Raw genomic sequence first — 26,492 nt, forward strand, 5'->3', positions numbered from 1 at the left:
GCGCTAACCAGGACCCATCAAGAGCAAGGGTGAAGTGTCTTGCTCAAAGACACAACGGACGTGGCTAGGAAGGTAGAGGGTCGGGATTGAACCAGGAACCCTCAGATTGCGGGCACGGCCACTCTCCCAAATTCGCCACGCCGCCCCCAGGGGTAAATCCCACCTAACCTTATCCTTGTCAACACACACAATCAATCAATGTTTATTTATATAGCCCTAAATCACAAGTGTCTCAAAGGGCTGCACAAGCCACAACGACATCCTCGGTTCAGAGCCCACAAAAGGGGCAAGGAAAAACTCACAACCCAGTGGGATCTCCATATGAATGACTATGAGAAACCTTGGAGAGGATCACGTACGCATCCGGACTCTAGGGGAGACCGGATGCAATGGATGTCGAGTGGGTCTAACATAATATTGTGAGAGTCCAGTCCATAGTGGATCCAACATAATAGTGAGAGTCCAGTCCATAGTGGATCCAACATAATAGTGAGAGTCCAGTCCATAGTGGATCCAACATAATAGTGAGAGTAAACGGTAAATGGGTTGTACTTGTACAGCGCTTTTCTACCTTCAAGGTACTCAAAGTACTTTGACACTACTTCCACATTCACCCATTCACACACTGATGGAGGGAGCTGCCATGCAAGGCGTTTACCAGCACCCATCAGGAGCAAGGGAGATGTGGGCAGAAAAGAAAAGAAAAATGGCAGATCAACTGGTCTAAAAAGGGGGGTCTATTTAAAGGCTAGAGTATACAAATTAGTTTTAAGATGGGACTTAAATGCTTCTACTGATGTAGCATCTCAAGCTGTTACCTGGAGGGCATTCCAGAGTACTGGAGCTCCAATAGAAAACGCTCTATAGCCCGCTTTGGGAATCACTAATAAGCCGGAGTTCTTTGAACACAGATTTCTTGCCTGGCATATTCATTTGACAAAATAATTGAAAACTACTACCTAGTCATCGATAAAAACAGAAAATTAATAAAAATGTAAGTAAATAAAATGTTTCTCTTTTTGATCCGTCCATTGCTAGGGGTTGACCGCTAAAAACAATTCAATTGCATGGCGGCCAGTGATGTCGCATAAGGGCTGTGACATACATTTCCATCCACAATATTTTCAAATGTCTTTTATTTTCCTATGACAATATCCCAGAACTCTCCAAAATAACAACTGTTAAATTCAAACGAACTAACTAGATAACATGAAGTAAAATAGATCAATTAACCATTATTTGTTGACATTCGGTTTCAAAGCCAAAGGGAGCCACGGCGGAGGCATGAAGTTAAAGTTAAAGTACCAATGATTGTCACACACACACTAGGTGTGGTGAAATGTGTCCTCTGCATTTGACCCATCCCCTTGATCATCCCCTGGGAAGTGAGGGGAGCAGTGGGCAGCAGCGGTACCGTGCCCGGGAATCATTTATGGTTATTTAGGGGACGGCGTGGCGCAGTGGGAGAGGGCCGTGCGCAACCCGAGGGTCCCTGGTTCAAATCCCACCTAGTACCAACCTCGTCACGTCCGTTGTGTCCTGAGCAAGACACTTCACCCTTGCTCCTGATGGGTGCTGGTTGGCGCCTTGCATGGCAGCTCCCTCCATCAGTGTGTGAATGTGTGTGTGAATGGGTAAATGTGGAAGTAGTGTCAAAGCGCTTTGAGTACCTTGAAGGTAGAAAAGCGCTATACAAGTACAACCCATTTAACCCCCAATTCCAAACCTTGATGCTGAGTGCCACCCATTTTTATAGTCTTTGGTATGAATCGGCCAGGGTTTGAACTCACAATTTACCGATCTCAGGGCGGACACTCTAACCACTAAGCCACTGAGTAGAAAGAGACGCGTGCGGCTCCAGAGCCTCGGGTTGCAGACCCCGATCTAGTGGTATGCCGAAAAATAATTAAAAGTACAGTGTTTTATTTTCCTATATTCAAACAGTCACTGTTCAAACTAGGGTTGTACGATATACCGGTGTTAGTATAGTACCGCGATACTAATGAAACATTCGGTACTATACCGCCTCTAAAATAACCGGTCCTGTATCGGAATAATACCTAAATGTGTGGTATCACCCAAAGCTAATGTAAAGCATCCAAACAAGAGAAGAATAAGGGATTATTACATTTTAACAGAAGTGTAGATAGAACATGTTAAAAGAGAAAGTAAGCAGATATTAACAGTAAATGAACAAGTAGATTAATAATTCATTTTCCACTGCTTGTCCTTAATAGTTTTGACAAAATAATAGAATAATAAATGACACAATATGTTACTGGATATATCAGCAGCTAAATTTTGGAGCCTTTGTTTACTTGTTTGTATTACTAAAAGACAAGTTGTCTTGTAAGTTCACTATTTTATTTAAGGACAAACTTGCAATAAGACACACACATTTAATGTACCGTTAGATTTTTTGTTAAAATAAAGCCAACCACTGGATGAAAAACTAAGTTTTTTGCTAAGTAGAATAATAGCTGACCTGGACAATGGAAAGTTTATTATTTTAATTTAAAAATTTTATTATTTAAATGTATTATTTTATTATTATTTTTTTCATTTAACGCTTGAATCTCGAGATCAACTTCAGGTCTGTCTGTTGTTATAAAAAAAAAATGTAAATTTAGTTTTTTATGTTTATGGCCTTTATGTCAAAACCCTTATTTATATGGCAAACACACAAAATATGCAACATTTTCCCCCAAAACATTTCAAAGTGGAATGTTTGACGTGAAGTAATTGGAACCCTAAATAAGTCAATAATTCATATCAATAAAAATAAGAATAAGTGTTGAAAATAAGCCGAATGTATATTTATATTTTTTACTTTTAACGCTTAAGTCTGTAGATCTCTTGATTATAAGATTTTATCATTTTTTTTATACTTTTTTGTTTATTTGATGCCCTTTTTGTTAAAGAAAACTTTGTTTCGCACAAAATATGCAATATTATCCCCTCAAAATATTTGAAAGTGCAATTGTTCCAGTGAAGTAATTGGAGCCTTCAGCAGGTCAATAACAGTCCGTATGGCAGCTTTGTCTTATTAGTGTCAACACTGCAACGTTGTCTTGTTACATGTCACTGTTTACTCCTTTATGTTTTAAATGATTATATTATCTTTTAGAATGGGCCGGGGCCATTAACAAATTAGCTGGTGGACATAAATGGCCCTAGGGCCGCAATTTGGACACATCTGATGTTGAGGGAAGGAGAAACACGGCCATGTCTGGATGACTCGCATCCATATTTCCAGTGGTTATCTCTCGAGTTACGAAACAGCTTTATTATAAAGCCGGCTGGGGCGCGTTCTTTCTGATGTCACTTCCTGTGTGGAACACAGTCTTTCTGGCGTCGCTTCCTCTCCGAACTCAGTTTGTAAACGATCAATGAGTCCATACAAAGCTAAGAGCCAGTGTTACGAGAAATACACTGCGCACTTAGTTACCCGTGTAAGAATTTGTCCGAGGAGGAGGACCTTAAACGATGGTTAAGTGTGGCTGAAATGGTGCTTGGGTTAAATAATTATTTGTTTAAGGGGTTATCCGGTTTAGTGTCGACATAGCCTGAGAACCTCTTGTCAACATGCTAACTCTACCCCAGAAAAAGTCATTGTTATTTGTATTCCAGTGAAGTACTCCTTGGCGGCAAGAAAGGACCATGACTGAGAATGGCCCTCGCTCTGAGGCGCCGCTGTACTTCGAGGTGGAGGTGGACGACGACGAAGACAAGGCCGAGCACCTGATGGCGGAACCCTCGTCGTCGTCGGGCCGCGTGTACGACCGCACCACCGTGCTCATCGAGCGGGACCCTATCCGGCTGGACGAAGAGGGCGAGGAGGAGGGTCACTGCGGCGGCGATGAGGACGGGGTCACTTTCCTCACCGAAGGGGACGACGAGGAGGGGCCCCTGGCCTTCATGGCGGACCCGGACGCTATGTCGCAGGGCTACGTGCACCACACCATCTCGCCGGACCAGATCCAGTTCACCATCAATCCCGGCTCCACCCCTATGCCACGGAACATAGAGGGCGCCACGCTCACCCTGCACTCCGAGTGTCCAGAGACCAAGCAGCGAGAGGTAACATTACGCAAACACACAGGGAACGATTATCAGCCGGTATATCACTTCTGCTTAGCTGTCAAAACTTCCATTTTTTGCCAGGAAATCCAGGTTTTGTCCTTCTTTCCCGGTGTTTTACCTGTTTTATTTTGATTGTTTTTGCTACTGCAGCACTCGTAGTGTGGGGTCATTAAAGGAGCTTCTTATACTTTCGCTAACTTCAAGGAAGAAATGTCAGCCGTCTTGAAAAATGTCTCGCTTCTAAGTTACGTGAAGGAGCCTGGAATTGATATTGTTTAAAATGTTTGCAATATTTCAAAGTTTCTCCCGAGAAAACCTTACAAAGTAACAAAACCCTTGACCAGACAAGGGCAAAATACGGCCTGTGGGCCACATTAAGATTTCCAATCCGGCCCGCCGGATGTTCTACATAATTTTTTTAGACCTTTAACATAAAAACTGTAGCCGCCATTATAGTTAAAAGTAGGGCTGGGCTCTATGGTGTTTTATTAATATCTCAATATTTTAAGGCCATGTCGCGATACACGATGTGTATCTCCGGAGATATATTTTGCCTTAGCCTTGAATGAATACTGGATGCATATAATCACAGCAGTATGATAATTCTATGTGTCTACATTCAAACATTCTTCTTCAGACTGCATTAATATATGCTACTTTTAAACTTTCATGCAGAGAGGGAAATCACAACTAAGTCATTTGACCAAAACTGTATTTATTAAGCACAGTTGTGACAGTATGTGACGTGTGTAGAAGGTGCGCTTGTTTTAAGTCTGTGAGAAGGAGAGACAAGAAAGAGTGAGAAAAGCCTGTAATGTAGTGCCCGCAGCAAAAGCAACTACGTGAGGACGTATACTCGAATATCAGGATTTAGTCATTTTCTATATCGCACAGAGACGAACCCGTGATATATCAAGTATATTCCATATATCACCCAGCCCTAATATGACCTCTGTAATGCGACTTATACTTCGGTACGCCGGTATGAAATTACACCTGCTCTTCAGCAGCGTGCCTTATAATCTGCTGCGCACTATGGTGGGAAAAATGCGGTACTAATGGTCGGTATCGGCATCCGCCCTAAAAATAACCATATCGGTCGATCTGTAGTCTATAAAACTAGATCTGTAGTCTATAAAACTAGTAGTCGTTAGCAGCCACTGTAGAAATAGATGTTGTTATTACAATGCATACTGTCTTTATACAGCACACATAGAATATAATAGAAGCCAAAGTACTTTATTGATCCCTGGGGGAAATTCAGCAGCACAGTTCGCTCACAATAGACAATAGGTATTTTTTACATGTGAATAATACAAATACAGTCTATTATACAGCATTTTTCACATGTGAATAATAAAAATACAGTCTATTGTATATCATTATTTAAATGTAAATAATATAAATACAGTATATCATACAGCATTATTCACATGTGAATAACATAAATACAGTCTATTATACAGCATTATTCACAGGTGAATATTATACATACAGTCTATTATACAGCATTATTCACATGTGAATAACATAAATACAGTCTATTATACAGCATTATTCACATGTGAACATTATATATACAGTCTATCATACAGCATTATTCACAGGTGAATATTATATATACAGTCTATCATACAGCATTATTCACAGGTGAATATTATATATACAGTCTATCATACAGCATTATTCACATGTGAAAAACAAATACAGTCCATCATACAGTATTATTCATATGTGAATATTATATATACATTTACAGTACATGTACAGTCAAAAGGAACTTATCCATTATACAGTCTGATGGCTGTCGGTATGAAGGACTTCCTGTGTCGTTCCGTGTTGCGTTTTGGGATGCTACCTGTTACTGTACGCCACACAGAGCATTTGGAAGAAGAAGGTGCTAAACGTTTTATCATTGACGCAAAAATAATTGGGGATAAATAGTATGACCTTACTCCTAAAATTAACCTGGGCCTTTTTGCCTATCTAGCCACTATTTGAGTGTATCATGTTTGAATTGCCTTTGGTAGCCAACTGCAACGGAAAATAAATCAATTGTCAAAACGGTGCCATGAGTCATAAAGAAAGGGAAGATGGTGTACTTCCTGTTTTGGGTCACACACTGAACGGCCTGGACATTATGACCACTTGCACAATCAAGAGCCCGACTCTCCGAGTACACACTGGTATAATGCCTGTTGTGTTTGTGCGTTGACAAACAACATGAACGTGACGCCTGCACACACGCACGACACACGTTTGTTGTCGCTTGACGAGTGCTGCCCTTGTTAGCCACATGTGCATTGTTGGATTGTCTTTGTGTTTGTCACATGAGCCCGTCCTTCCGGGAGGTATTTTTTCTAATGACTAGCGAGCCTGAACACAAAATGGACCTCCAGCAGGACAATACACAAAAAAAAAAAAAAAAAAAGACTGGTCGAAAATGAAAGTCGCGTATTGTTCCCACAGAAATGAATGTTTGCTGGCATCGCAATGATAGGCCTTACCATCAATGAAAGGAAACTTTTCTTACAAGACGTTTTGTTTCAATATTTGCCAGTGGAATATTAGTCCCTCTGACTATCAAGTCATGGAAAAGTACGCTATCTTTTATAGCAGGACTTTTATGCACTATGTAATCATTTCTGTCATCCAGTGTTAATGCACACTTTGATTTATTGTTTTACACAACAAACAGGAATCTGAGATCAAAGAACCTCCAAAGTAATTTTGAAACTGTAGCTCTGCTAACCAAAGCCTTTATTAGTTGTTAGATCATATTTATATATATGTGTATGTATATATATATATACATATTATATTCAATATTCAACAAGAAAAATATTCAACAAGAACAACATTAAATTGAGCTACAGCTGTATGAATAACATGCAACAAATCATTTCAAACCACAACAAAGCAATTGCAAAAGGACTGCCTACCCCCAGACTAAACGACTCTGAAACCAATAATGAATGTAACTGTCGCAAGAAACCTGATTGCTCTCTCAACGGAAGGTGCTTACAGACATCAGTCGTTTACCAAGCAAAGGTAATACGCAAGGACATTAACACATCCGACACGTACGTAGGATTAACCGAAGGAGCGTTCAAAACAAGATGGAATAATCACAACGCCTCCTTTAGAAACCAGACTTTGCAGAATTCTACCGAACTCAGCAAACACATTTGGAACCTCAAAGACAATAATGTTGAATATTCAATAACATGGCAAATTCTTGCATCCAGCACACCTTACAACAGTGGTAATAAAAGATGCAACTTATGCTTAAAAGAGAAACTGTTTATTATATATCATCCAGAGCTATCATCCCTCAACAAGCGCAGTGAAATCATTTCAACATGCCGCCATAGACGGAAACACCTCCTAGGTAACACATGAGCCAATCACCACACCCTACGCCTGCTTGTACCCACCCACTCTGTGCTCTATATAAACCATTGTATGTGAATGCTTCCATTAAAATCTCCTGATGATTGAGGGAACCCCTCATGTAACAGATCTGTAGAGATGAAGTAGTCTTGTGATTTTTTCCCACACCTACATATATATATATATATATATATATATATATATATATATATATATATATATATATATATATATATTCATGTATATATATACATATATACTTATATATATAAAGATAAATAGATAGATGACTAAAGCCTTTTAGTTTTTTTAGATCATTTGTCATATATATATGTATATATATATGTGTGTGTTTGTATATACATATATATATATACACCGTATTTCCTTGAATAGCCGCCGGGGACGGCGTGGCGCAGTGGAAGAGTGGCCATGCGCATACATAAATGATAAATGGGTTGTACTTGTATAGCGCTTTTCTACCTTCAAGGTACTCAAAGCGCTTTGACACTACTTCTACATTTACCCATTCACACACACATTCACACACTGATGGAGGGAGCTGCCATGCAAGGCGCCAACCAGCACCCATCAGGAGCAAGGGTGAAGTGTCTTGCTCAGGACACAACGGACTTGACGAGGTTGGTTCTAGGTGGGATTTGAACCAGTGACCCTCGGGTTGCGCACGGCCACTCTCCCACATAGAGAGATATATATATATATATTTATATATATATATATATATATATCCATACATAGATATATAGATGACAAATGATCTAAAAAAACTAAAAGGCTTTAGTCATCTATCTATTTATCTTTTATATATATAAGTATATATATGTGTGTATATATATATATATATATATATATATATATATATATATATATATATATATATATATATATATATATATATATATATATATACCGTATTCCCTTGAATAGCCGCCGGGGATGGCGTGGCGTGGCACAGTGGAAGAGTGGCCATGCGGAACCCGAGGGTCCCTGGTTCAATCCCCACCTAGTACCAACCTCGTCACGTCCGTTGTGTCCTCAGCAAGACACTTCACCCTTGCTCCTGATGGGTGCTGGTTAGCGCCTTGCATGGCAGCTCCCTCCATCAGTGTGTGAATGTGTGTGTGTGAATGGGTGAATGTGGAAGTAGTGTCAAAGCGCTTTGAGTACCTTGAAGGTAGAAAAGCGCTATACAAGTACAGCCCATTTATCATTTATATATTCATATACCGTATTTTTCGGACTATAAGTCACTGTCTTCTCCACAGTCCAGCATTTTTTTTATAGTTTGGCCAAGTCTCACCCCTGGCCAAACTACAAAAAAAAACGCGACTTATAGTCCGAAAAATACGGTAGTTTTATCACCCAGTCCTAGGTCACACTTTATGGATCAGTCTCATCATCAAATTGAGTCTGCTTTGACTGTTTTAAATATCGCTATTCTCGTGACAGTCACCCCTTTTTGTATCCACGTGTGCTTCAGGTAAAACGCTACCAGTGCATGTTTGGAGGCTGCACGAGGACGTACAGCACGGCAGGCAACCTGCGGACACACCAGAAGACTCATCGGGGAGAGTACACTTTTGTGTGCAATCAGCAAGGCTGTGGCAAGGCATTCCTCACCTCGTACAGCCTCAAGATCCATGTCCGCGTGCACACAAAGGAGAAACCATTTGAGTGTGACGTGCAGGGCTGCGAGAAGGCCTTCAACACTCTTTACAGGTGAACTGCTTCATTTCAACACCATGTGGTGTTTAGCTGCTGTGTATCTTTTCTAATTATCACATTTTTAAACATCGCCTATTGTAGTATTTTTTAACACTTTTAAATTTGCCTGCGGTCTAGCAAGGGTTGTACAAAACCAGTGAAGTTGGCACGTTGTGTAAATCGTAAATAAAAATAGAATACAATGATTTTCAACCTATATTCAATTGAATACACTGCAAAGACTAGATATTTAACATTTGAACTAGTAAACCTTCCTCCAGAAGGTTTTACCTTTTGTCCATGTGATGTCAGATGAGACAAAAATGTTGCTGTTTGGCCACAATTTGCAGCAATATGTTTGGAGGAGAAAAGGTGAGGCGTTTAATCCCAGGAACACCAGACCTAACGTCAAGCATGGTGGTTGTAGTATTATGCTCTGGGCCTGTTTTGCTGCCAATGGAACTGGTGCTTTACAGAAAGTAAATAGGACAATGAAAAAGGGGGATTACCTCCAAATTCTTCAGGACAAGCTAAAATCATCAGGCCGGAGGTTGGGTCTTGGGTGCAGTTGGGTGTTCCAACAGGACAATGACCCCAAACACACATCAAAAGTGGTAAAGGAATGGCTAAATCAGGCTAGAATGAAGGTTTCGGAATGGCCTTCCCAAAGTCCTGATTTAAACGTGTGGACAATGCTGAAGAAACAAGTCCATGTCAGAAAACCAACACATGTAGCTGAACTGCACCAATTTTGTCAAGAGGAGTGATCAAAGATTCAATGAGAAGCTTGTGGAAGGCTACCAAAAGTGCCTTATTGCCATGAAACTTGCCAAGGGACATGTAAGCAAATGTTAACATTGCTGTATGTATACTTTTGACCCACCAGATTTGCTCACATTTTCAGTAGACTTATAGTAAATTCATAAAAGAGCCAAACTTCATTAATGTTTTTTGTGACCAACAAGTATGTGCTCCAATCACTCTATCACAAAAATATAAAAGTTGTAGAAATTATTGGAAACTCAAGACAGTCATGAAAATGATGTCCTTTACAAGTGTATGTAAACTTTTGATCACGACTGTATGTTGCCATCCAAGCAACGTCTTTTTCATGGACGCCCCTGCTTATTTCAGCAAGACAATGCCAAGCCACATTCTGCACGTGTTACAACAGCGTGGCTTCGTAGTAAAAGAGTGCGTGCGGGTACTAGGGTGGCCTGCCTGTAGTCCAGACCTGTCTCCCTTGAAAACGTGTGGCGCATTATGAAGCCTAAAATATCACAAGGGAGACCCCCGCACTGTTTAACAACTTAAGCTGTACATCAAGCAAGAATGGGAAAGATTTCCACCTGAAAAGCTTAAAAAATTGGTCTCCTCAGTTACAAAAGGTTACGGCCATGTAACACAGTGGTAAAAATGCCCCCGTGCCAACTTTTTTGCAATTTGTTGCTGCCGTGAAGTTCTAAGTTAATGATTATTTGCAAAAAAAAAACATGTTTCTCAGTTCAAATGTTAAATATCTTGTCTTAGCAGTCTACTCCATTGAATATAAGTTGAAAAGTATTTGCAAATCATTGTATTCTGTTTTATTTACCATGTACACAAGGCGCCAACTTCACCGGTTTTGCGTTTTGTACTTCTAAATCACAAATTCTTGCCTCTATGGTGATCACATATGTTTTTAAGTGCAAAGCATTGTGCATAAACATTCTCCTTTTCAAGCAATTATTTAAAAAAATAATTAGAATTGAGTGTCATTAAAGAAACAATGTTAACAGTCCAACAAGTGTAAAACAATCAAGTTTAACGTTTAATTTCTGAGAAACCGTTTTCCTCTGCAGTGGACATTCTTTATATCCGTTTGTAAAATGCTGTTTCTCTAAAGTTAACTAACAAGTACATTTTTAACAATGTAAATACCTCAAAAATTTATGTTTATATTTTACGGCTGATGGTATATCTAGTAGCTTCTCATATTTTCTGTGGTGTGCAATGTTCGCGTTCCCACAGGGCGTTTTCCCTCTGCGGCAGTGTGACTGATAGTTTTTAGTAGGGCTGGGCGATATATCGATATACTTGATATATCGTGGGTTTGTCTCTGTGCGATATAGAAAATGACTAGCGTGATATCCGAGTATACGTTGTCACGCAGTTTTTTTTAGCTGCCGGTATTACACTACAGGCGTTTCCCACTCTTTCTTGTCTGTCCTTCTCATGGAGATTTAAAACAAGTTTACCTTCTTACGTTAGTCACGTGTGCAACGTCACACGCTCCCTCGGAGCAGACAGGTAGCGACATGGTGACGTTATCTGTGATGCTAGCGGAGTAGTGCGGGTGGTAATAAGAGAGAGAGAAGGTGTGGATCTGGTAACAAATGAAGGAGGAATTAATTCCCAAGAAAAACATCAGGGGTTCCATCATCTGGCGGTGGTTTGGCTTCAAGCTGGAATATGTTGAACAAGAATGCGGCAAAAGCGTTGCTACAAAAAGTAGCACCACTTCTAATGTAGCATCATTTGGAAAGTCACGCGCTAGAGAATAGGGAGTGCTTGAAACTCTGCATGTCAACATCTCCATTCGGTGCCACACCAACAAAATGCAGAAGCAATTATTTCCAGATCAACAGTGTATGAAAAAAATAGTCAACAACGGAATTTAATAACGTCTGCAGGAACCTACCACATAGCAAAGGACATACACTATTTGATTTCCTGTTACGTAGCTCATTGTTATTTGACACTTATCTTTGACATCATGCACAAAAGTGCACTTTATTTGTTTTAAACTATTGTAGTGGCGTTCTGTACAAAAAGTGCACTTTTATTTAGTGTTGTTTTGATATGTCATCTTAGTGACATCATGCACAAAAGTGCACTAATAGCTTGTGTTAAAGTGTCTCTGACAATCTTACACTTTCTGTTTTGGAATGACATGAATGTTTGTGCAACTGCTTATTAAATACACTTTTGGTCAACTTACTCAGTTGTGATTTCCCTCTCTGCATGAAAGTTTAAAAGTAGCATATATGAATGCAGTATGAAGAAGAATGTTTGAATGTAGACACATAGAATCATCATACTGCTGTGATTATATGCATCAACTGTTCATTCAAGGCTAAGGCAAAAAATGGACATATATATTGTGTATCGTGACATGGCCTAAAAATATCGAGATATTATTAAAAGGCCCTATCGCCCAGCCCTAGTTGGTCGAGATCAGTGTTTTTTAATATGTGTAGTAAAGCCTTTTTGTGTGTTTTTTCCTTCGTTGTGTCATGAAAATCCGCAACTCCTTTATACACTTGCTTTCTCAAAGGTGTCGCAAACATGTGAGCGAGATGAGTGATCTTTGTTGTTTTGTGCTCAATAACATTGTTTTGACTTTAAACAGTCTGTATTTCATGCTTTTTAATGCAATCAAAGCCCACTCAATTTCTCTGTGCAGGCTAAAAGCACACCAGAGACTCCACACGGGCAAAACATTCAACTGTGAATCCGAGGGATGCACAAAGTACTTTACTACTCTCAGCGACCTGAGGAAGCACATTCGCACACACACTGGAGAGAAGCCATTCCGGTGAGCAGTCCCATCGGAGAACATAAAGGACTTCTCCCTCCAATTGAGGATAATAATCCTCATGAATATTACATCAGCAGCGCTTCTTGTACGTCTGACACAATTTATTCTTTGCCTCAAGGTGTGATCACGATGGCTGCGGCAAAGCTTTTGCTGCAAGTCATCACCTAAAAACCCATGTACGGACCCACACAGGTATGTTGTTTATTGGATCGGGTTTTCCTTTTGCTGGCCAAATATTATATTTGTCTTGTGAGTTTGATGTGGCTTCCTCTCTGCATGTGTATATATATATTTTTTTATCATAACAGCAGTTTAAACATCACAGACATAGAATTCGGTCAAGTGTTTATCCCATCCTAATATCGGACTGCCGATATTATCGGCCTATGAATGCTTTAAAATGTAATATCGGAAATTATCGGTTTCAAAAAGTAAAATTTATGACTTTTTAAAACGCCGCTATACGGAATGGTACACGGACGTAGGGAGAAGTACAGAGCGCCAATTAACCCACCACCAATCACATAATATCCACGGCTTTTCTCACACACAAGTGAATACAATGCATACTTGGTCAACAGCCATACAGGTCACACTGAGGGTGGCCGTATAAACAACTTTAACACTGTTATAAATATGCGCCACACTGTGAACCCACACCAAACAGGAATGAAAAACTAATTTCTGGAGAACATCCGCACCGTAACACAACATAAACACAGCACAACAAATACCCAGACTCCCTTGCAGCACTAACTCTTCCGGGACGCTACAATATACACCCCCCGTAAGCCCCCTCCAACCCTGTCCACCTAAACCTCCTCATGTTCTCTCAGGGAGAGCATGTCCACAATTCCAAGCTGCTGTTTTGAGGCATGTTAAAAAAAATAATGCACTTTGTGACTTTAATAATAAATATGACAGTGCCATGTTGGCATTTTTTTTTTTCAATAAATTGAGTTGATTTATTTTGGAAAACTTTGTTACATTGTTTAATGCATCCAGCGTAGTATCACAACAAAATTTGGCATAATGTGTTAATTCCATGACTGTATATATCGTATCGGTTGATATCGGAATCGGTAATTAAGAGTTGTACAATATCGGAATATCGACAAAAAAGCCATTATCGGACATCTCTAATCCTAAGCTTTTGTTTGACATCCTTTTACAGGCGAGAAGCCCTTCAACTGTCCGAGTGATGGCTGCGAGAAGACATTCAGCAGCCAGTACAGTCTGAAGAGTCACATCCGGGGTCACGACAAGGGACAGTCCTTCAGCGTCACGCTCACTCACCCGCTGTCTGAAGTGAGTCACTCTGCACTTCTGCCACGACACGTTTGTGTTGCTGTCCAGTCACTTTCTCACATACACGATGCACTGCATCAGAGTTTAACAGTTACATCATGTTTGCATGACTTGGCTTTGCACACTGACAAATTATTCATCTTTATATGGTTCCAGGATGCAAATCATTCACTGTGCCTCAGTGACTTAAGTCTGATCTCTACTGACTCTGCCGAGCTACGAGAGCATATTCACAATGTAAGTTGAGTTCAGCTTAATGCACTCAGAATCATAACAATGTTTAACAAACCCACACGCATGCACGAATATCTTGCATGTATTTACAAAGACTAATTCGTTCAGGCAGGGATGTCCAAGTCAAATACATCAGAGGGCCAAAAAAACAAATTTGCTACAAGCCAAGGGTTCAATGTTTATTAAAGCATATTCAAGTGATTGCACATAACCTATTCCAGGGGTTCTCAAATGGGGGTACTTGAAGGTATGCCAAGGGGTACGTGAGATTTTTTTTTAAATATTCTAAAAATAGCAACAATTCAAAAATCCTTTATAAATATATTTATTGAATAATACTTCAACAAAATATGAATGTAAGTTCATAAAGTGTGAAAAGAAATGCAACAATGCAATATTCAGTGTTGACAGCTAGATTTTTTGTGGACATGTTCCATAAATATTGATGTTAAAGATTTCTTTTTCTGTGAAGAAATGTTTAGAAGTAAGTTGATGAATCCAGATGGATCTCTATTACAATCCCCAAAGAGGGCACTTTAACTTGATCATTACTTCTATGTGTAAACATCTTTATTTATAATTGAATCACTTGTTTATTTTTCAACAAGTTTTTAGTTATTTTTATGTCTTTTTTTCCAAATAGTTCAAGAAAGACCAGTAAAAAATGAGCAATATTTTGCACTGTTATACAATTTAATAATTCAGAAACTGATGACATAGTGCTGTATTTTACTTCTTTATCTCTATTTTTTCAACCAAAAATGCTTTGCTCTGATTAGGGGGTACTTGAATTAAAAAACTGAAAAAAGGTTGAGAACTGCTGACCTATTGAACCAAGACCTAACACAGTGCACTGTATTGTATTCAATGATTAAATGAATAATCCAACATTTTTGTATGGCTCGGTCACTATTTTCAAGTGACAACATTTTTTAACAGGCTCACCGACAAAAACAAACTTATTTAAAAGAAAAATGCCAAGTGCCGTACATTAAATGAATATAGCAATATTTTCTTATGGCTCTGACAGTTTATTTCAAGGGCAAACAAGTAAATGTCCTTCAAAAATAAAATGTGTTCCTTAATATCAAGATGAATGTGTAAATGACCAACTTTTTCCAAAACACAATATAGAATTCATCCATCCATCTTCTTCCGTTTATCTGAGGTGGGGTCACGGGGGCAGCAGCCTAAGCAGGGAAGCCCAGACTTCCCTCTCCCCAGCCACTTTGTCCAGCTCATCCCGGGGGATCCCGAGGCGTTCCCAGGCCAGCCGGGAGACATAGTCTTCCCAACGTGTCCTGGGTCTTCCCGTGGCCTCCTACCGGTCGGACGTGCCCTAAACACCTCCCTAGGGAGGCGTTCGGGTGGCAACCTGACCAGATGCCCAAACCACCTCATCTGGCTCCTCTCCATGTGGAGGAGCAGCAGCTTTACTTTGAGTTCCTCCCGGATGGCAGAGCTTCTCACCCTATCTCTAAGGGAGAGACCCGCCCCCCAGCAGAGGAAACTCATTTGGGCCGCTTGTACCCGTGATCTTATCCTTTCGGTCATGACCCAAAGCTCATGACCATAGGTGAGGATGGGAACGTAGATCGACCGGTAAATTGAGAGCTTTGCCTTCCAGCTCAGCTCCTTCTTCACCACAACAGATCGATACAGCGTCCGCATTACTGAAGACGCCGCACCGATCCGCCTGTCGATCTCACGATCCACTCTTCCCTCACCCGTGAACAAGACTCCTAGGTACTTGAACTCCTCCACTTGGGGCAGTGTCTCCTCCCCAACCCGGAGATGGCATTCCACCCTTTTCCGGGCGAGAACCATGGACTCTCATGCCGGTCGCTTCACAGTCAGCTGCGAGCAGATCCAGTGAGAGCTGAAGATCCTGGCCAGATGAAGCCATCAGGACCACATCATCTGCAAAAAGCAGAGACCTAATCCTGCAGCCACCAAACCGGATCCCCTCAACGCCTTGACTGCGCCTAGAAATTCTGTCCATAAAAGTTAAGAACAGAATGGGTGACAAAGGGCAGCCTTGGCGGAGTCCAACCCTCACTGGAAACGTGTCCGACTTACTGCCAGCAATGCGGACTAAGCTCTTACACTGATCATACGATTGTCCAATTGTGGCGGTCCTCTCCCTGTGCAATATAGAACGTGAGATATAGTAGGATAATGCTTACATTTGTTTTCAGAATGTTTCAAAAGTGGGACCCCAAAAACTTACTGTGAGACCCCATATTTATGACTTGATGGAGTCCCTGGGGACCCATTTTGAAAATTCCTACAGCCAACACTGATGGAGAATTAGTGCGTGCAAAACAGCAGCAGGCGGCTGTGGCCTGCGGGCCGGTTCTAATACCAATCAAATATTATACCGGGAGCCATAGATCATTAATTCGGCCCGTGTACCTTGACGTTGACACATAGGCGTTAAGGTTTTTATTTTTTGGGAAAAATATTGATATGGCGCATAAATGAGCTAAACATTTTGATTGATACAAATCAGTTAATAAATGTAGAAGAAGAAGCCTGATTTGTGTGATAGCCTCTCAGCATTCGCAATATTAAAGTGATTTTTATCCCGCAATTAATTGTTGACAGCTGTTAACTTGCATAAAAGATTTTCAAGACCGTAAACGGTCATAGACGTTTTTAAGACCAAAAAGTGCAGCAATATTTACAAGTGAAACTCCCAAAATTATTTTTGTGGGACTTGTCCAGGGTCTGCCCCGCCTTCCGCCCGATTGTAGCTGAGATAGGCACCAGCGATCCCTAAGGGAATAGGCGGTAGAAAAAAGGATGGATGGACTATAAAGTTATATAAGCCTTGCTTGTTCAATATTAAATGGAAAACTTGTTTGGGTCCCTATTAAAAAGGGGTCATTTGTTTAACCTTGGCCCGCAGCTTTGTTCAGTTTTACATTTTGGCCCACTCTGTATTGGACTTTGACACCCCTGCTTTAGGGGCTCCGTATATAGCACATATTAGTTTCACTTTGAAGTTGAATGGCTGAAGTTAATTGACTTTTAAACCATATTAAACATTTTGGAGTTACACCTGTAAGTGATGGGACAAGAAAACGGGTCAAAGCACACATGTTCTCCGTGTGGACCGGGTTTGGGGGATCCATAGAGGTACAAGGGTGTCTACAGGAGTGTAAGTACACCCTGAAAAGTTTGTGATTTTTTTTTCCATTCACTCTTAGGCACAGAATTCACACCTGAGCAACGTGACCCCTATGAAAATCTTTGAGCTCATGTTCCAGAGCCCGGAAAACAGTGTCAGCCAAGATGAGAGCCAGCCTAACGGTGATAACAAACCTCCACGTTCATTTTGTGAACCATCATCTTGACGCGTGCTGTATTTCTCCCCCCCCCCAGAAAGTCTTGCTGAACGCCTGGACACCCCCACCCCAGTCACTGAAGCTTCATCTCTCATCTCTTTCTCTCTCAATCCTGCCTCCTCCTCGACCTCCTGTTCCCACACTGCCGCCGTCATGGAGGCTCCTCCTTCATCTCAGGCCCTCGCACCTGCCTCGGCCCCTCCCACTGCCACTACGACTTCCACACAGCCGCCGACTTTTGTGCAAATCTCCGAGGGACCTGCCCAGGCTCCCGACCATGTCACTTCTCAGCACTATGTCACACTGCCACCGACATTCCTTCAGCAGGACACCGTCGTTCAGCCTAGCGCTCTGCCTTCCCACATCGCCGCTCCCACTGTGGTGGCCCCGCCCCCAAGCACTACCCCGGCCGTGTCTGTCGTCACAGGCGCCTCCTCAGACCCTCTGGCAGCTGTAACTGAAGCCGTGCCTTTGGCCAGCGGTGTTGTTTCCAACTCCAGCCCCGCCACCATCACCATAGCTCCAACTCCCAGCCTGCTGCAGCCCAGCCTAGTCATGTCCGACCAGAACCTCCAGTGGATCCTGAGCAGTGCCGCTAACAGCCAGCAAAACCCTGAACAAGTGGGTTCACAATTGCGCAGAAAGGTGTTTTGTTGTACATTCTTCCATATTTGTTTCCGTCACAGTCACACCAAGGAGGTCCAAAAGTGGAGAAGGTGTTCTTCACTACAGCCATACCAGTGGGAGGAAATGCTGGTAAGAAAATAATCATAAAAGTGCATGCCGATGCTTGAATCTACTTTTCACTGAGCAAAGGGAGCAGTTTGTTACACGCACCGTATGTCAGTGAGTGTACGATAACCGAAACGCCATATTGATGGGTGGAATGGAACTTCATTGTCATTGTATTGAAAAAAAACACAATGAAATGACATTTTCGGAACAAACCCGTCTGAAGGTAGAGTGTAGAGAGATCGGGCAGCACCCGAGAAAAAGATGGAGAAAATGTTAACGTGGGAGGAAGGAGAGGAAGAAAAAAACAGAAAGTTTATATTGTTTATTGAGCATATTATAGTCAGTTCCGTATCATACATGTAGTACATAATGTACTCCAGAGAACAGTATTGTGCTCAATGACTATATTATTATTTCACAAAAAAAGAAAATCAAACGGTAATGGGAAGAAATATAAACTTTTTGAATCCCCCCCCCCCTTTTTTTTTTTTACATAGTTAAGTTGAACTAATATCCAGTTTCCTCTGGACCACATTTTATCACATTCATCTGGATCCACATTGCTCGATTTGCTTAGACCAGGGGTCACCAATGCGGTGCCCACGGGCACCAAGTCGCCCGTAAGGACCAGATGAGTCGCCCGCTGGCCTGTTCTAAAAATAGCTCAAATAGCAGCACTTACCAGTGAGCTGCCTCTATTTTTTGAATTTTATTTATTTACTAGCAAGCTGGTCTCGCTTTGCTCAACATTTTTAATTCTAAGAGAGACAACACTCAAATACAATTTGAAAATCCAAGAAAATATTTTAAAGACTTGGTCTTCACTTGTTTAAATAAATTCATTTATTTTTTGCTTCTTATAACTTTCAGAAAGACAATTTTAGAGAAAAAAAATAAAACCTTAAAAACGATTTTAGGATTTTTAAACACATATACCTTTTTACCTTTTAAATTCCTTCCTCTTCTTTCCTGACAATTCAAATCTATGTTCAAGTAAATTTGTTTTTTTATCGTAAAGAATAATAAATACATTTTAATTTAATTCTTCATTTTAGCTTCTGTTTTTTCGACGAAGAATATTTGTGAAATATTTCTTCAAACTTAGTATGATTAAAATTCAAAAAAAATATTCTGGCAAATCTAGAAAATCTGCAGAATCAAATTTAAATCTTATTTCAAAGTCTTCTGAATTTCTTTTAAAAATCTTGTTCTGGAAAATCTAGAAGAAATAATGATTTGTCTTTGTTAGAAATATAGTTTGGTCCAATTTGTTAACAAAGTGCAGATTGGATTATAACTTATTTAAAACATGTCATCAAAAATATATATTTATTGTGAGAAATCATTTAGATGATCAGTGTTTCCACAAAGATAAATATCATTAATTATTAATAATAACAGAGTTAAAAGGTAAATTGAGCAAATTGGCTATTTCTGTCAATTTATCTAAGTGTGTATCAAACTGGTAGCCCTTCACATTAATCAGTACCCAAGAAGTAGCTCTTGGTTTCAAAAAGGTTGGTGACCCCTGGCTTAGAACAATGTGCTTAAAATGACCTGAACATATCATAAGCAAGTCATATCGGTCATTTATACTAACATTGTCTAGACCTCACTATCCAGCCATCCATCCATTTTCTACAAAATTGATGTTGGTCCGATATCAGCAAAGAACAAGTATCGGATTATATTGAGCTTGCGTCTTAAAATCTCTGATGTCCCCAATAAAAACAGGAAGTTAGTCCATCCATCCATTGTCTACCGCTTGTCCGTTTTGGAGTGGCGGGGATTCTGGAGCCTATCCCAGCTGCATTTGTGCGGAAGGCGCGGTACACACTGGACACGTCACCACCTCATCACAGGGCCAGACCTCACTGTACAGAACCAAAATATTAGATTTTTACAACTAATCAAATGTTGAATGTTTGAAGAGTGTTTGAGCTCATCACTCAGGCTGTCCCATATTTTCACCCCAAAGTTTGACACACAAAAACGTTTCCTTGTGCGAAGTGCTAAAGCGTGTTTCTCTTTTGCTGTTCCTCTAAGGTTATACCCCACATCTCTTTCTATGTACTGTAAAGTGGGTGGACTCAGTTTGAGACCAGGAAAAAAAACATACATATACATATTTAAACCCACAAGTGGAGACTTCCAACCAGGGGGCAGGCATGTTAAAGTTAGGTTAATGATTGTCACACACACTACACTAGTTGTGGCGAAATTATTCTCTGCATTTGACTCATCACCCTTGATCACCCCCTGGGAGGTGAGGGGAGCAGTGAGCAGCAGCAGTGCTGCGCCCGGGAATCATTTTATGGTGATTTAACCCCCAATTCCAACCCTTAATGCTGAGGGCCAAGCAGGGAGGCAATGGCTCTCATTTTTATAGTCTTTGGTTTTACTCGGCCGGGATTTGAACTCACGACCTACCGATCTCAGGGCGGACACTCTAACCACTAGACCACTGAGGCCAGCTCTGTTGTCCGGCCTACTGGGGCTGGGCGATATCGCCTTTCTAAGACATATCGATATATTTTTAAACAAAATATGATTGAAGAAAATATCGTAATATCGATGCAATTTATTTCAGGTTAACATGACCAAACATGTTGTGTTCCTTGTTGTCCCTCGCTTCCCTTTCCCTCTCAACATCCACGGGCTACTAAACCCCTCCCCTTCCTCCTTCCAAGAACATCCATGATTGCTTGGTTGTTTACTATGATGAGTCACGATTGAGTGACATCAGGGACTACCCAATCAGAGGCAGGATAGGGCGGGTCATGGAACCAGGAAGGGAAATCACAACATCCATCCATTTTTTACTGCTTGTCCCTTTCTGGGTCGCAGGGGGTTGCTGGATCTTATCTCAGCTGCATTCGGGCGGAAGGTGGTGTACACCCTGGACAAGTCGTCACATCGCAGGGCCAACACAGATAGACATCCCAAATGACGACGAGCGTGTTGTAGACGAGAAGAGGGAATATACAAGCGGGTGATTAATAAATGGGGGAAAAAAAACTAGTGAAAGATGGCTGAGGGATTCTCTTCTTTAAATTTTTCTTTTAGCGATGTAGACGCCATCCCCGAAACCCACAATACTTCTACTCGGCCACATTTGGACAAATTATGTGTCTGGATAAAACATTAATACGAGTTGTTTACCATGTAAGCCCAAATGAAAAGTGTTCTCCAGTTGCCAAGTCGGGCATATTTCGCAAGAGAAATGCTGCCAAAAAATGTATGCCAAAGTGAGGCAGATCATAGCCGTACAGTTAAGTCGAGGTACTTACTTAGCGCCCCGGAAGAGTTAGTGCTGCAAGGGGTTCTGGGTATTTGTTGTGTTGTGTTATGGTGCGGATGTCCTCCCGAAATGTGTTAGTCATTCTTGTTTGGTGTGGGTTCACACGTATTTGTAACAGTGTTAAAGTTGTTTACACAGCCACCCTCCATGTGACCTGTATAGCCGTTGACCATGTTTGCCTTGCATTCACTTGTGTGTGTGAAAAGCCGTACATATTATGTGACTGGGCCAGCCCGCTAAGGCAGTGACCTTAAGGCACGCCCCCAATATTGTTGTCTGGGTGGAAATTTGGGAGAATGGTTGCCCTGGGAGAATTTCGGGAGGGGCACTGAAAATGTGGAGGGTTGGCAAGTATGACTGGGAGACGCAACTGTTTGTTACTCCTCCCTATATCCGTCAGCGGCGTTTTAAAAAGTCATACATTTCACTTTGTGAAACGATACCGATAATTTCTGATATTACATTTTTAAAGCATTTATCGGCTGATATCGGAAATCTCTAGTTAATACCCATCTTGACTAACTAGCTTCATAAAAGAGTCACTGAGTGTTTACACTACACGTGTCATTCACTTCCATTTCAGTGAATATCGCTCAAAATGTTTTATCTTTATGTGTATATCTTTGTGTATACTTTCACTGGAAAATATATATCGAATATCGAGTTTAAGTAAAAATATATGGATCGGTTTGCAGCCGAGTGTGAAGCGACTGGCATGAGAATCAGCATGAGTCCGAGTCCATGGTTCTCGCCCGGAAAAGGGTGGAGACCCTGCCCCAAGTGGAGGAGTTCAAGTACCTCGGAGTCTTGTTCACGAGTGAAGGAAGAGTGGATTGTTAGATCGGTGCGGACGCTGTATAGGAGCTAAGCCGGAAGGCAAAGCTCTGTTTACCGGTCCATCTACGTTCCCATCCTCACCTATGGTCATGAGCTTTGGGTTATGACCGAAAGGACAAGATCACGGGTACAAGCGGCCCAAATGAGGTGGCGGGTCTCTCCCTTAGAGATATGGGGAGAAGCTCTGTCATCCGGGAAGAACTCAAAGTAAAGCTGCTGCTCCTCCACATGGAGAGGAGCCAGATGAGGTGATTCAGGCATCAGGTCAGGATGCCACCCGAATGCCTCCCTCAGGAGGTGTTACGGCACGTGCAACCGGTTAGAGGCCACGAAGAAGACTATATCTCCCGGCTGGCTGGGGAGAGGGAAGTCTGGGCTTCTCTGCTTAGGCTGCTGCCCCCGCGACCTGACCTCAGATAAGTGGAAGAAGATGGATTGATATATACTTTTTTTTCCATACGTCCAGTCCTGTCCTGTAAAAAGCACTAACACGAATCAAGGAACATAAGACCCAAGCCATGAAGTTCAATGTCCCCACTATGATGGATAAACTATTCTAGCACCTTTTCCCAGATTTGCACCAATCTTTTTATATGGTTACTCACGTTTTTTTGGCTTATCCCCTTTACAATGAATTGATTAACGTGGACCCCGACTTAAACAAGTTGAAAAACGTATTGGGGTGTTAGCATTTAGTGGTCAATTGTACTATACTGTGTGCAATCTACTAGATAGTACTTTGATTCCTTCAGGAAAATTAAATTTACAGCAGCAGTGTACAGAGTTGAGATCAATTTAAAAAGTAAATAACGGGGTATACATGGAAACAAAATAGAAAAATATTACAATAAGAATACAAATAAAGAGCAACAATGGGGATAAAAATGAGTAAAATAAGAATATAACAAGAGAAAGTAGGCAGTAGTGAGCATGTAATGAAAAAGTACTGCACTTTTATTGTTTTGCATCCCCTGTCATCCTTGTACCCCCCCACTAATAAAAGTTTCAATCAAATTCCATGGAAATATCTTGACAACTTTTATGTTTTTAGGCAGCTCGGTGCAGCAGATCGGGCTGAGCCTGCCGGTCATCATCATCAAGCAGGAGGAGTCGTGCCAGTGTCAGTGTGCCTGCAGGGACACGGCCAAAGACAAGAGCGCCTCCACCGCGGCACAGCAGCAGCCACCAGAGGGCGCCCTTCCTCCTCCGCAGCCCCAAGAGCCTCCGCAACACCCCCCTGCCGACGCCACATCCTCCTCTTCCTGCCTCCCAGAGTCTTCCTCCGTGGGCGGGCAGGAGGCCTCCTCTTCTGCCTCAGCTCCGACTTTCTCCACGATGGTGAGCAGCTCCGCCTCCACCAAACCCCCGTCGTCGCACGGGCTGGCCAACATGGACGTGTCAGACTTCCTCTCTCTGCAGAGCCCGGAGACAGCGGCCAACATCGAGGCCCTGCTGCTCGTCACGGACGACTTCAACATGACCACCGAGGGCAACGCTTAGTTTGTGTGCCCGGGCCGTCTACGTGGCATTGTGCCAATTTACACGCACGACAAGCTTTCAGTCTCTTCGCAGTAGTTTGCTAGCCGAAAGTTGAACGCAGGGAGAAGCTTTTTGTCGGTCACGAATATAATCCAGTTTGTATATAAGATGCTATCCCGTCTCGTCGTACTGTCCTGACACTGAAATCCCGAGGGATCGAACACACGGCTGTGGGCAGGTGTGTGGGCGTGGTCTGTCCGCCCGAGCTTGGTCAAAGTTGGTTGGAATGCACTGAGAGCTCTCCATTCACACGGGTAAAAGTTGTCCAAAAGATTGCATTAGAGCCGCCTTGTCATCAAAAATATGTACACACCATTTCCCTATAATTTACAATTGTACTTTTTAATTTATTCAAGACATTTAATTGTCCTACTGCTCAGATTTTTAATTTATTCAGATTATATACGAGTTAATTTTGTCTTTGTTACTGAATTATTTTCATTGACCTTTTTATTTGTAACAAAGAAAATGATGCCACAGCTAGCTATTGTCGAGGTGGTTTTTCGGGTGGTGACCCTCTCAGGGACGCATCGGGTCAGAACTGATCCCGGCTCCCTTCACCCCCCCCCCCCCCCACTTCTCGCAGTCGCCCTGCGTTTTGCTGCACTCTTCCGTCGTGTTGCACACTAACCTTGTAAAGAGAGTAACCTTAACGTGCAGCATCGCCAGTTTTCTACACAACTGCTGTAAATGTGTCTAAGGAAAACAGATTTGTGTTTGTGTGTATATAGTGCAGTTATTCTAGAATTTGTATTTTTGTATAGACGGTGAAAGTAATTACTGAGCTAACAATGCATCTTGGGTCAGTTAGTGAGATTTTACAATTTTCCTTCACAGATCTGACATTGTCCCATTTATCTGAATTGTTTTGGGCCTTTAAGCGGAAATATTCAGTCTGCTTTCGATTCGGGCACCCATTTACTGCAGATTTACTGAAGAGACAACGGAACATTTAAACATTCGTCCTGTTTTGTTGTCCAGATTTATTTAAGAGACAACTGAACATTTAAACATGTCCTGTTTTGTTGTCCATCACCTTCAACATGAAGCGATCCAAGGGCCAGTTTAGCTGCGTTCCAAGTCAATGTTGCAGGGTTCTCCAATATATTGTACAGAAATAATCAAATACATGTATTTATTAGGACAAACTGCTTACAGCATTCTAATTTTGACAGTTTGGGGAAACCTGATTTAACCATTCCAGATATGCAGTATTACAAGGGTCCAATTCACAAATGTTAAAAGGCACTAGAAGAGCATTACTGTCACCATCCATGCGTACTATAAATAAACTATGCAATTTCTAGGTAAGGCATTCAGAGTATGCACACGGACTCCTGTCGGTAACTATTGTGACGTGCTAGGATATTTTTATATGCACAAAATGTTTCTTTTATCATTTTCATATACAGAAGACACAACCACTCATGTCTCACACACACACACATCGTCACTTACATCAGCTGAGATTGAACGCGGTCTGATTTCCGAAGGACACACGATTCTGTTTTAAGAATTATGTTGGTAATAAAATACAACCATGTTTTCATCTGGCTCAGAAGTTGACCTCTAGAGCGAAAGGTCTCAACTTCAACTCTGTTTGGAAGCGGACTTGCCAATAAACCTTGGCATGATTCCAAAGAGATGAGAAAGTGAGGAAATATTGAAAAAAAGGTGTATTTATAAAAATAAAAAGAATGTTAAATGTTTGCATATATGCTCGTTTTGTATAAAGTTCTATAACTTTCTCAAATAAGGAGCAATATAACAATAAAACAAGAACAAATCTTACTGTCTCAGCTGAGTGTGCAGTTTTATTACAATTTCAACATGAACATCACTCTGGCTCCTTTTGTGGCGGGATGGTGACATCCTGGAGAGATTTTGTCTGTGGAAGGAAAGTGACAGTTGTTGAATTGTGACCCGTGATGTGGAACGAAGGCACTCACCTTTATAACCTCATCCAGGTTTTTCAGGTCATCCAGGATCTTGTTGCACAGATTTACTTTGTCAGACGCCATCCCCACCTTCTCATCCACATCCTCCAGGTCCTGTGAAACATTCAAATAGAAATGATCAGAAATGCCTGCTTGACTTCCTCACACACAGACAGACTGAGGCCTGTGAGTGTGGGCGACAACACCTCCAGCGCCATCTTCCTGAGCACCGAATGCCCCCCCAGGCCCCAGTCCAGAGTCCGCTGCTGTTCACATTGATGACCCATGATTGCTGCACCCGGTCCACTACCAACCGCGTTGTCAAGTATGCGGACGAGACAACGGCAGACTACAGGGAGGGAAACATCTGCTTGACTGGTGCGGAACCAACAACCTGGTCCTGAACGTCAAGACCAAGGAGGTAGTCCACTTCAGGAGGCACCAGTCTTCAACAGCACAGCAGTGGAGAT

General features: G+C 41.6%; 1 protein-coding gene across 2 annotated transcripts in view; it reads left to right on the forward strand.

Moving 5' to 3' along the window:
* mtf1 (metal-regulatory transcription factor 1) overlaps positions 1-25,884 on the forward strand; it is a 28,091-nt gene extending 2,207 nt beyond the window's left edge. The window contains exons 2-12 of one of the 2 annotated variants that reach the window (XM_061914990.1): positions 3,631-4,080; positions 8,978-9,216; positions 12,647-12,778; positions 12,900-12,973; positions 13,956-14,089; positions 14,246-14,326; positions 17,536-17,638; positions 17,711-18,294; positions 18,360-18,429; positions 23,598-23,884; positions 23,966-25,884. In XM_061914990.1, coding sequence (XP_061770974.1) covers positions 3,661-4,080; positions 8,978-9,216; positions 12,647-12,778; positions 12,900-12,973; positions 13,956-14,089; positions 14,246-14,326; positions 17,536-17,638; positions 17,711-18,294; positions 18,360-18,429; positions 23,598-23,884; positions 23,966-24,046 — 2,205 coding nt within the window. In that variant the 5' untranslated portion in view covers positions 3,631-3,660 and the 3' untranslated portion in view covers positions 24,047-25,884. Of the gene's footprint in view, positions 1-3,630; positions 4,081-8,977; positions 9,217-12,646; positions 12,779-12,899; positions 12,974-13,955; positions 14,090-14,245; positions 14,327-17,535; positions 17,639-17,710; positions 18,295-18,359; positions 18,430-23,597 lie in introns of both variants that reach the window. The other variant, XM_061914988.1, reaches the window with a different exon arrangement.
* The last annotated feature ends 608 nt before the right edge of the window (positions 25,885-26,492 follow it).

The sequence above is a fragment of the Nerophis ophidion genome, linkage group LG11 (genome assembly GCF_033978795.1).
Source record: "Nerophis ophidion isolate RoL-2023_Sa linkage group LG11, RoL_Noph_v1.0, whole genome shotgun sequence".
Lineage (NCBI taxonomy): Eukaryota > Metazoa > Chordata > Actinopteri > Syngnathiformes > Syngnathidae > Nerophis > Nerophis ophidion.